General features: G+C 53.2%; 1 protein-coding gene across 1 annotated transcript in view; it reads left to right on the top strand.

Moving 5' to 3' along the window:
- Positions 1-134: 134 nt before the first annotated feature.
- MYH7 (myosin, heavy chain 7, cardiac muscle, beta) overlaps positions 135-10,984 on the top strand; it is a 25,429-nt gene continuing 14,579 nt past the window's right edge. The window contains exons 1-22 of the mRNA XM_008566588.1: positions 135-203; positions 1,581-1,636; positions 2,098-2,306; positions 2,574-2,717; positions 2,995-3,151; positions 3,284-3,311; positions 3,944-4,052; positions 4,135-4,227; positions 4,331-4,394; positions 4,793-4,891; positions 5,127-5,230; positions 5,833-5,971; positions 6,074-6,192; positions 6,312-6,461; positions 6,764-6,934; positions 7,544-7,853; positions 8,135-8,202; positions 8,525-8,612; positions 9,446-9,563; positions 9,709-9,832; positions 10,110-10,246; positions 10,467-10,722. Of these exons, the coding sequence (XP_008564810.1) occupies positions 2,106-2,306; positions 2,574-2,717; positions 2,995-3,151; positions 3,284-3,311; positions 3,944-4,052; positions 4,135-4,227; positions 4,331-4,394; positions 4,793-4,891; positions 5,127-5,230; positions 5,833-5,971; positions 6,074-6,192; positions 6,312-6,461; positions 6,764-6,934; positions 7,544-7,853; positions 8,135-8,202; positions 8,525-8,612; positions 9,446-9,563; positions 9,709-9,832; positions 10,110-10,246; positions 10,467-10,722 (2,679 nt within the window). The 5' untranslated portion in view covers positions 135-203; positions 1,581-1,636; positions 2,098-2,105. The remainder of the gene's footprint in view (positions 204-1,580; positions 1,637-2,097; positions 2,307-2,573; positions 2,718-2,994; positions 3,152-3,283; positions 3,312-3,943; positions 4,053-4,134; positions 4,228-4,330; positions 4,395-4,792; positions 4,892-5,126; positions 5,231-5,832; positions 5,972-6,073; positions 6,193-6,311; positions 6,462-6,763; positions 6,935-7,543; positions 7,854-8,134; positions 8,203-8,524; positions 8,613-9,445; positions 9,564-9,708; positions 9,833-10,109; positions 10,247-10,466; positions 10,723-10,984) is intronic.

The following is a 10,984-nucleotide window of genomic DNA, read 5'->3' as shown; positions in this document are numbered from 1 at the left end:
GGGGGGGGGGGGACCGGTGGGGAAAGGGGGGGGGGGGGGGCTGGGGGAAATGCTTCTAGTGACAACAGCCCTTTCTAAATCCGGCTAGGGACTGGGTGCAGGTGGGGGTGGGGCGCCCTGCTGCCCCATATATACAGCCCCTGAGACCAGGTCTGGTTCCATAGCTCTCTCCTGCTCTCTGGGTCTTTCTTTGCTGCTCTCAGGTAGGAATGGGAGCTGGAGGCCTTCCTCTAGGATAAGAGGGCTCCAGGTTAGTGTGATGGTTTCCTCTAAGAACAGCAAGCTTCATGCAGGGCTTCATGCACAGTACCAGGTCCAGTCACTGAGCACATGTGTGCAGGTCTAAACATGTGTGTATGTGCCATGGGAGTGTGGGGGCTCATGTGTTTCTGGGCGATTTCTGTATCTGAGCATATGGGACCAGAATGCATTGGAGGGTGTGTGTGTGTGTGTGTGTGTGTGTGTGTGTGTGTGTGTGTGTGTGTGTGTGTTACAAGTAGGCATTGTATGATGTGAGGGAGGGTATGAACCTCACTGCCTGAGATACAGAAATATCAAGTGAGAGACATGTTTATGATCATGCCTTAGGACAAGCAGATCCATTTGGGGGTGGGGGGAAAGATGGCTGAGAATGATTATATGGGTAGTGTGTATCCTTGCAATCTATTTCTGTGAGGTCTGGAATGTACAGATAGCTACCCATGTCCACACATGTGGAGGTGCTTGTCCATGCATCCGGGAGTTATAACTGTTACTGTATGTGCCCACTGCAGAAGGAGCTCACAGGTGTAAGTTTTCCAGGACTTTGTATACTGAAGAATGTGCAGCCATGTGAGCCTGTTTATGCCATGCCCATATTTAAGTGTGCATGTCTGTTGTTGAAGCATATATGGCACACCGGGGGGAGGGGTGTGCCGAGGTGTAGGAAGGAGGCCTGCCTTGGGTGAGATGTGTGCATGAGCAGTGGGCATGCATTTTCATCAGAGGGCGTGCAGAGAGTGAGCAGCTGTGTGATGGGTGTGTCTATGAAAGGATGCCCACAATGTCATCTCGATGAGAATGTCCACAAAGTCTGACAATAAAACAGGGAGACAGGATGGAAAAAAACCCGCTTTGGAGTCATGAGACTTGGGTTCCAGTCTTGGCTCTACCACTCATTGTTATGTGCTCTTGGACAAGCAAGACACTTGACCTTGATTTCCTCATCTGTCAAATGGGGTGAGGATTGAGAGAACATGCATAGAAGTGCGTTGTAGACTGGAAAGCACTGAACAAATGTGATCATCAGTTATTTCTCAGGGGCTCAAAAAAGGTCTCACTAGATGGGTACAGGTGAGGGTGGAACCATCTCCCAGTAGTGAGGATGATTAGGGCTTACAGTTGGTCAATACCAGGAAACTGTTAGAGCTAGACCTTGGGGGAAAAGAATAGTATTTGGAAATCAAGAAAGAGGATGGAATTAGAGAAGCTGACCATCACTTCCAACTTGTTTTCAGGTCTGGGGAGGGTTAGTGCTGAAGAACAGAGCCAGGGAGAAGCAGGGAGGTGGGGCTGGCCAGGTTGGGCTGTAGTCTCTCCAGGTCCCCTGCAGGCCTGGGCCCCTTTCCTCATCTGTAGACACATTTGAGAAGACAAGGTAAGAAAAGCTGAAGACAGAGCATGGAGGATTCTGGGAAGACTGAGCAAAATAGACCCAAAGCCAGGCTACAGAACCCTAGTTCCTAACCTGCTTTGGGAAGAATATCTTGGCTCCCAGGAGCTCCTTACCTGTGACTAGTGAGAGGGGCCAGGGATGGGTGATGGTCAGAGATGGATATAATCAGATTCCTGCTCCCAGGGGAAGCCCAGGACACTCTTCCCTCCCCCAGGAGAGCCCCAGTCTGAATGAAAGTTAGTCCCCCCTTTTCTCCTGGCAGGTTTGCTAGACTGCTCTTCTGGTTAAGGGTTAAGCTCAAAGAATGAGGGGTTCACTGTTGAGTCCTCTTGACTCCTGAGCATGGTGCTAGGTTTGGGGGCTCCCACTGAAGGGGAGAGCCCAGGGAGGCGAAGGGAAGAGTGGGCAGATGGGAGGGTAGCCAGCTTCTCCTGCTCAAACAGGCACAACCATGGGGGACGCAGAGATGGCTGCATTTGGGGCTGCCGCCCCCTTCCTGCGCAAGTCAGAAAGGGAGCGGATCGAAGCCCAGAACAGACCTTTTGACCTTAAGAAGGAGGTCTTTGTGCCCGATGACAAAGAGGAGTTCGTCAAGGCCAAGGTTGTGTCTCGAGAGGGTGGCAAAGTCACTGCTGAGACCGAGAATGGCAAGGTGAGTGGCAGGGCTGGTGTGAGAGGCCACCCTGGACACCCCTACACCTGGGTGGACAGAGAGGGGTGCACCCAGCATCCGCCCCACAAATACCTGAGGATGGCCTGATTCTCCCTTCGGATACGGATCTGAACCCTCCAAAGAGCCCTCCTCATCCCCAACACCAATCTTTCTTTCCTGCGCCGTCCTGGTTCCTTCTCTCTTGAACACCATGGAACTCCTGTCCCTGCTGAGACTGACCAGAGGGCCTTGTGGATGCTGTTTCAGACAGTGACTGTGAGGGAGGACCAGGTGATGCAGCAGAACCCACCCAAGTTCGACAAGATCGAGGACATGGCCATGCTGACCTTCCTGCATGAGCCCGCGGTGCTGTACAACCTCAAGGAGCGCTATGCCTCCTGGATGATCTACGTGAGTGCCAGCATCACCCAGGCCACCCCTGCGCATCCGGGAGCATCCCGGCCCTGGAGCCCAGAGTGTTTGTTCTTTGTGTTCAAGCAGCATGGCACTCCATCCTGGCCCCCACATCCTTGGTTCAGTTCTAATGCCCTGGGCTGGCACTACTCAGGTTGAGTGCATTCAGGTTTTCCTTTCTCTTCTTCCTCTCCTGGGGTCTTTCTCTAACTCTGAAAATCACCACCCCTCCCCCTTCCTCACTGGCAACTCACTCCTCCTTTTCTGCCCCCAGACCTACTCAGGCCTCTTCTGCGTCACTGTCAATCCCTACAAGTGGCTGCCGGTGTACAACGCTGAGGTGGTGGCCGCCTACCGGGGCAAGAAGAGGAGCGAGGCGCCGCCCCACATCTTCTCCATCTCCGACAATGCCTATCAGTCCATGCTGACAGGTGAGGCCCCAAGGGAAGGGTCTTTCTGAAGGGAAGCTGGGAGAGTCCCAGAGAGAGGGAGGGAGGGGATAAGGGGACAGAGACAGCATCCTGTGCAGCTCGTAACTTTCCCTCCTTCTTTCCTCCACACAGACAGAGAAAACCAGTCCATCCTGATCACGTGAGTATAGCTCCTGCCTTTTTCCCCTTCCAGAATCTCCCTGATGCTAGCACCCTACCACCGGCCCCCAGCAGGGACCCCAGCCCCTATGCATAGACAACAGTCCTCTTTCCCTCCACCTTCGTGCCATCTCCTTCTCCTTCTCTGACCCTTCTCTTTTCTCTCCTCCTTCCTTTCTGTTTTCTGTCCCTCTCTTATCTTTCCTCTCCTGTCTCCTTCACCTGTTCTCCTGCAATCATTCCACTTATCCGTAAGCCCGTTATCTTTGTGTCTTCTTCTCCTTTCATTTTCCTTTATCTTTCCCTTCAGAAAGCTTCCCCATCTTCCAACCCCACCCATTCTTTTCCAAAACAGCTTAGGTCCATCTCCTCCAATTGACCTCGCCCAGCCAAGCATGGGCTCAATCTACCCAAACCCAGTGCCTTCTTGTGGCATCTTTTCTGGTTGCTACCCCCACCCCTGTGCATGTCAGAAGACAGTTGTGTGTTTGGGTGCATATGACCTGGCAGCTTCCTGCTCGGGGACTACCTCTCGGGTAGAACCAGGCTCTCCTGCAATCATTCCTGACTTGAGGCTTGTTAGTCTCAAGCAGTGTTGTTCACTGCCTAATGAGCCCCTGACTATCCTGACAGTGGAGAATCTGGGGCAGGGAAGACGGTCAACACCAAGAGGGTCATCCAGTACTTTGCTGTTATTGCCGCCATTGGGGACCGTGGCAAGAAGGACCAGGGCCCAGGCAAGGTAGGCACATTGTCCTCCAAGGCCTGCACCGTGGAAAGGGAGGGGAAGACTTCTCACCTGCCATCCTTCTTGACATCTGCAGGGCACCCTAGAAGACCAGATCATCCAGGCCAACCCTGCTCTGGAGGCCTTTGGCAACGCCAAGACTGTCCGGAATGACAACTCGTCTCGCTTCGTGAGTGATCCCTGATCTTGGGCTTGGGACTTGGGCTGGTTAAGGGATGGCCTCGAATATGAGTCTTCCCCCAACTCATCACCACCCTCTTCCATCTCTCCAGGGCAAATTCATTCGAATCCATTTTGGGGCGACCGGAAAGTTGGCGTCTGCAGACATAGAGACCTGTGAGTGCCATGGATCTGCTAAGGCTCAGCCAGAGCTCATCCTTGTTCTAGACCATCTGGTCTCAACTTCTCCCTCCCTCTGTTTTTCCCCTCTCTGTCTGTCTCTGTCTCTAGATATGTATGTTTGTCTCTGAGACTTCCTCTGGGTCTTTCTCCATCTCTGCCTCTGCATGTCTGTGTGTCTTTCTCTGGGATTTCTCTCGAAACTATTTCCCTCCTTCTGGGGCTCTGTCTCCATCTCTCTGTGTGATCTCCATACCAGTCTCTCTCTCTCTCTCTTTGTCTCTTCCTCTCCCTCTGCCTTTTGCTTGCTACATTTATCATTCATTTTCCTCTATTTCCTTGTTCTTAAATTCTAACCTGTTCTTTCTCTCCTTCTTTACCCTGCCTGTTCATAGACCTTCTGGAAAAATCCAGAGTTATTTTCCAACTGAAAGCAGAGAGAGATTATCACATTTTCTACCAAATCCTGTCTAACAAAAAGCCTGAGCTGCTGGGTGAGTCAGAGCTACCGACTGAGACCAACCATCTCCATGGCAACCTGGTCTCCTCTGCTTGCGCTGGATTCTGCTGGCATGCCCTGGGTCTTATGGCACTGCCGGATTCAGTACTGTGGAATGTGGGGCCACAACAAGCCCTGGCCTGCACTCTCCCACAGGCCATGTGCAGTGGCAGGCAGCCCCCATGGGAGCCAGAGGCTTGTGTCACATCTAAACACATTTTCTCCCCCAGACATGCTGCTGATCACCAACAATCCCTACGATTATGCATTCATCTCCCAAGGAGAGACCACCGTGGCCTCCATTGATGACTCTGAGGAGCTCATGGCCACTGATGTAAGTGTGTAAAGACCCAGACAGGGTGGGAAGATTGGCATTGAGGGACACATGTGGCCAGTTCACTGCCCCAGGAGCAGAGCTAAGGCGCTGGCTGTCGGCTGCTCAGTGAGGTATGGCCCTCCCTAGGGCCGGAATATGTCCTGTGAGCAGGGTGTGCTGGGGCATGGGTGAGATGAGACAGGACTGGCCAGGATTTGGTGTTCAATCAAATGAGAGAGGGCTTAAAGCCATGGGACAGAGATGCAGACCAGCCAAGAAACAAGGCATCAGCAGGAGAGGAGGGTACTGCAGCTGCCATGGGGCTGGGGCAGACAGGTAGGAAAGCCAGGCAGGGAAGTCAGTGTAGGGTCTGGAGGCATGAAGGGGCAACCCACAGCTGCTCCAGAGACAGCTGTGACCACTGATGGCAGGGCTGAGGCCACCTGCACTCTGCCCTGCTCTCGCATATTCCATCTTTGTTTTATGGTTTCCCCACTGGACATGGGAGTCTCAGAACCCACAGGGATTAAGAAGACAAGTTCTCTCTCTAACTTCCGAGGGATCTTACCTGCCTGTCATATTTTTTTTCTGGAATCCACTGATATGGGGCCTGCCTACAGAATGCCTTTGATGTGCTGGGCTTCACTCCAGAGGAGAAGAACTCCATGTATAAGCTGACAGGAGCCATCATGCACTTTGGAAACATGAAGTTCAAAATGAAGCCACGGGAGGAGCAGGCAGAGCCAGATGGCACCGAAGGTTGGAGGCAGGGATGCTGGGTACAGCTGTCAGGTCACTGAGGGCTACATCTGCAGAGCAGCCACCCCTTTACCAACTTTTCTATCTTCCCTTTCTTTCCAGAGGCCGACAAGTCCGCCTACCTCATGGGGCTGAACTCAGCTGACCTGCTCAAGGGACTGTGCCACCCTCGGGTGAAAGTGGGCAACGAGTACGTCACCAAGGGACAGAATGTCCAGCAGGTGGGTCATCTTCAGAAGATGAATGAGCAGGGTGGGGAGCCTGGAATGGTGGGCTAGGAGGTTTCAAATTCACTCTTCCCAACAACTCCACTCATCTGGGTCTCTCCCCTACCTCACAGGTGGCGTATGCCACTGGGGCACTGGCCAAGGCAGTGTATGAGAAGATGTTCAACTGGATGGTGGCGCACATCAACACCACCCTGGAAACCAAGCAGCCGCGCCAGTACTTCATAGGAGTCCTCGACATCGCTGGCTTTGAGATCTTCGATGTGAGTCTGGGGAGCCCGGGAGTGGGTAGAACGATCACTCACATGTCCACACATTCAACAGTCATTTGCCACGTGCCAGCTGTGTGCCAGGCACAGGAAGGCGGCAGGGACTATGTGGTGACAGAGGCGGTCCTCCCTGTCCTCAGGGGAAGCTCTCCTCACTTCCTGATATGGGGGCAAAACAGCCACACCCCTGCTGGGCTCGGGCTCAGTGCACGGACACAGCCCTGGGCTGACCCCAAGGGCCATTGAGACACCCGCCTGCCTGCCTGACCTGCTCCCACCTGTGCCTCCCCCTGCAGTTCAACAGCTTTGAGCAGCTCTGCATCAATTTCACCAATGAGAAGCTGCAGCAGTTCTTCAACCACCACATGTTCGTGCTGGAGCAGGAGGAGTACAAGAAGGAGGGCATCGAGTGGACATTCATTGACTTCGGCATGGACCTGCAGGCCTGCATTGACCTCATCGAGAAGGTGCTGCCTCTGCCCCACTGCCTGAACTCTCCATCCACATCCTACATGAACACTCCAACAAAATAGCAGCCCCTGTCCCTTCTGGGGAGTAAGATCTGGATAACAGAAGAACCCCAAGCCCTAGTTTCCAAAGCCCTATGTTTTCCTGAGCACTTAGGACAGTGTGGCACTTGGGACAGCTGAGTTCCCAGGTGCTTGAGAGTGGACACATGGAGGACGGGCACCTGCAGGATGGCCTCCCCCACCACTGTGTTTACTGGTCCTGGTTTATGCATCCAAAGAGCAGGAAGTATGAGGGTGATGTGGGGGACTGTAAGAGTGTACCTCTTTTAAACCCCAAAATGTCAGGAATCTGAGTGTTCAAGTGATTATAAAGTAAAGCGCCCATAGCAGCCACATTCTCAGACTTTCACAAAGGTCCCTCTGTTATCCAAGTCCTCCATCTTGGGAAGACTTGAACAGGTGCCAGTTGGTACATAACTGTATTCAGAAATGAGCCTAAATACCTTAATACCCAAAGAGGCATCTCCAAGAGCAAATATTGACCACAGACCAGAATCTATCTCTACCTGTGTGAACACACTCAGTGATGCTCCTCTCCACCCTCAGCCCATGGGCATCATGTCCATCCTGGAGGAGGAATGCATGTTCCCCAAGGCCACCGACATGACCTTCAAGGCCAAGCTGTATGACAACCACCTGGGCAAGTCCAACAACTTCCAGAAACCGCGCAATGTCAAGGGGAAGCCAGAAGCCCACTTCTCCCTGATCCACTATGCCGGCACCGTGGACTACAACATCCTGGGCTGGCTACAGAAGAATAAGGATCCTCTCAATGAGACGGTGGTGGCCTTGTACCAGAAATCCTCCCTCAAGCTGCTCAGCAGCTTGTTTGCCAACTATGCTGGGGCTGATGCACGTAAGTGGAGATTGGGGCCTCAGGGGACTAAGGAACGGATTCTGCCATGGTTCTGAGGCAGGTCAATTGCTACGCCCCACCACTTCTATGCCAGGTTGTACCCTGAAGTTTACAGACTCAGCAGGATGGAATCAGGTAGAGAGGCTGAGGCAGCCACTTTGAAGACCCTGGTCCAGAGGCCAAATGCCAGTGAGGATATAAAGGGAGCTGAGATTTTTCAGTCCAGGCCCTCGCCTCCCCACAGGCCCACTGATGCTCCTTTGTTGACTCCCTTCCCACAGCTATCGAAAAGGGCAAAGGCAAGGCAAAGAAAGGCTCGTCCTTTCAGACCGTGTCAGCTCTGCACAGGGTGAGCTTGTGGCCCCAGCGCAGCCCAGCAAGGCTCTCCCTCTGCCCTGGCCCCAACCCCCACCCACCCGAGCCCTTCCCTGCTTGCTTCTCCCTGACTCCTCCCACTCTGTCCTCTCTTCCCTTCACCTCCTTGCCTCTTCTCTCACTCACTTTCCATCTCACCTGTCTTCTCTCTTCCCTCCTGCCTTCCATCCTCCTCTCCTCATGCGTGTCTTACCCCAGCTCCTTTATGTCTTTTTCCCTTCCTTCCTCTCCTCTCCCTTTCCTACTTCTCTTTCTTTCACTTTCTTTACTTTTGCCTCTTGCTTTTTTGTCCACAGGAAAATCTGAACAAGCTGATGACCAACTTGCGCTCCACCCACCCCCACTTCGTGCGCTGCATCATCCCCAATGAGACAAAGACTCCAGGTGAGTCCACAAACTCAGGCCAGCCCACTGCTGGACAGACACTGCCCCAGGGACAGGACCATGGTGGTTTCCAAATCACAGTCCCCCATGAGGCCTCCCAGACTGCCTTGCTACCAGTTCTGCCTTACATAGAACTATGGAATGTGGACCTCATGGTAATGTGCAGGGTACTTTGATGGACATTAGCTCCCCAATGACATACATAAGGATTGTTTATCTGTTTCTGACTGATAAGGAGATGGAGGCTCAGGGACCTGGGTTCAAGGCCTGGCTCAGTTCTTGATCAGCTTAGTGACTTTGGGAAAGTCCTTTAACCCCTCTGGGCTTAGTTTACTCACCTAAAAAATGCGATATATCTGTCCTGGCTACCACCTACGATAATGGGTATAAGCCATATAAAATAAGGAATGTAAAAGCGTTTTGGTTACTCTTAAAGGTGTGGCTAGAAAAAAAATGAAACAAATAGAGGATTATTAACTGACTTGCTAAGGTTACAAGCTGGTAAGCAGAAGAGCCAGGGTAGGGGCCGGCCCGGTGGCGCACTGCTACAGTGCGCCACTTGGGAATGCGGTGGCGCTCCCGCCGAGGGTTCGGATCCCACATACAGACCGGTTCCCGCTCACTGGCTGAGTGAGGTGTGGGAGCAACGCCGAGGGTTGTGATTCCGTTGCCGGTCCCGGTCCAGTACGGGCGCGACACTGAGGGTTGCGATCCGTTGCTGGACACGAAAAAAGACAAAAAAAAAAAGAAGAGCCAGGGTAAGAACCCAGAACACTGGGCTGTTAGTTCAATGCCCCTCTCACACACTCCTCCCCACGCCCCTCCTGCTGCAGGGTTGATAATCAACCCCCTGGTCATGCACCAGCTGCGCTGCAACGGCGTGCTGGAGGGCATCCGCATCTGCAGGAAGGGCTTCCCCAACCGCATCCTCTATGGGGACTTCCGGCAGAGGTGGGTACCAGGTGTCCCCAAGCTCAGGGAACAGGGGGAGCCTGGGCTGCTTTGGTGGGGACAGGAGTCTGAAAGTGGCCCTGGGATCCTGTGGGCAGAGCAGATCAGTGAAGAATGCAGGTTACTCTGGCACATCCCTCCCCAGGTATCGCATCCTGAACCCAGCAGCCATCCCTGAAGGGCAGTTCATTGATAGCAGGAAGGGGGCAGAGAAGCTGCTGAGCTCCCTGGACATTGACCACAACCAGTATAAGTTCGGCCACACCAAGGTGAGAAAAAGGAGGAGACAAATTAAAGGAAGACATCTCTTGGCCTTTGACTCCTTACCTCATGAGTCCTTTGCTTTTACCAATTATTTGAGGAAAATTCTGAACCACATGCTACCATCCCTCTTGGAATATCCAGCACACTCCCCTCATCCCAGCTCCAGCTGCCGTTGACCTCCTCCCTCCATTTCTTTCCTAGGACCCTTCTTAAGACACTACCCAGCAGCTCCTTTCCCTCATACCCCTTCCTGGCCATGCCCAACACATACCTTCTCTGCAGGTGTTCTTCAAAGCAGGGCTGCTGGGGCTGCTGGAGGAGATGCGGGATGAGAAGCTGAGCCGCATCATCACACGCATCCAGGCACAGTCCCGGGGTGTGCTCTCCAGAATGGAGTACAAGAAGCTGCTGGAACGTAGGTGAGAGGTCTCAAAAGGAGGTTCCCAGACTCTCTGAGGCCCAGGCTAGCTCAGGGGCAGTGTTAGGAGAAAGAGGGTCTTCAGAGAGACCTACAGGAGAGGCTCATATGGACACAGGGTAGGCCTCAGGGAGGGTGAAATGGATGAAGGAAAGGGCCTCTTATCTAGGATTCAGGACCTCAGAATGAGGCAGGAGGCTCTTTTATCATGTCTCCTGCAGAGACTCCCTGCTGATAATCCAGTGGAACATTCGAGCCTTCATGGGGGTCAAGAATTGGCCCTGGATGAAGCTCTACTTCAAGATCAAGCCGCTGCTGAGGAGCGCAGCGACAGAGAAGGAGATGGCCGCTATGAAGGAGGAGTTTGCACGCATCAAAGAGGCACTGGAGAAGTCTGAGGCTCGCCGCAAGGAGCTGGAGGAGAAGATGGTGTCCCTGCTGCAGGAGAAGAACGACTTGCAGCTCCAAGTGCAGGCGGTGAGGCACCTGGGGAATTGTTGGCTCCTCCACCCTGCTCTGCCTATACTTCCCACAATCCTGCTCCTCCTCACCCAGGGGATTGCCATCTTGTCCCTTCACAGGCAGAAAATTCCAGAATCAACACTTCCAAAAACCCCCAAAGAGGTCCCTCAGGGGGAGGAAAGGGATGGGGGACAGCAGAAGCTACCTTTTTTTTTTTTTTTTTCTTTTTGTCTTTTTCCGTGTCCGGCAACGGATCGCAACCCCCAGTGTTGCCCCC

Source organism: Galeopterus variegatus, unplaced genomic scaffold (assembly GCF_000696425.1).
Source record: "Galeopterus variegatus unplaced genomic scaffold, G_variegatus-3.0.2 Scaffold253, whole genome shotgun sequence".
Classification (NCBI taxonomy): domain Eukaryota; kingdom Metazoa; phylum Chordata; class Mammalia; order Dermoptera; family Cynocephalidae; genus Galeopterus; species Galeopterus variegatus.
The sequence above is the reverse complement of the archived record's forward strand: the minus strand, read 5'-3'. Positions and strand labels throughout refer to the sequence as shown.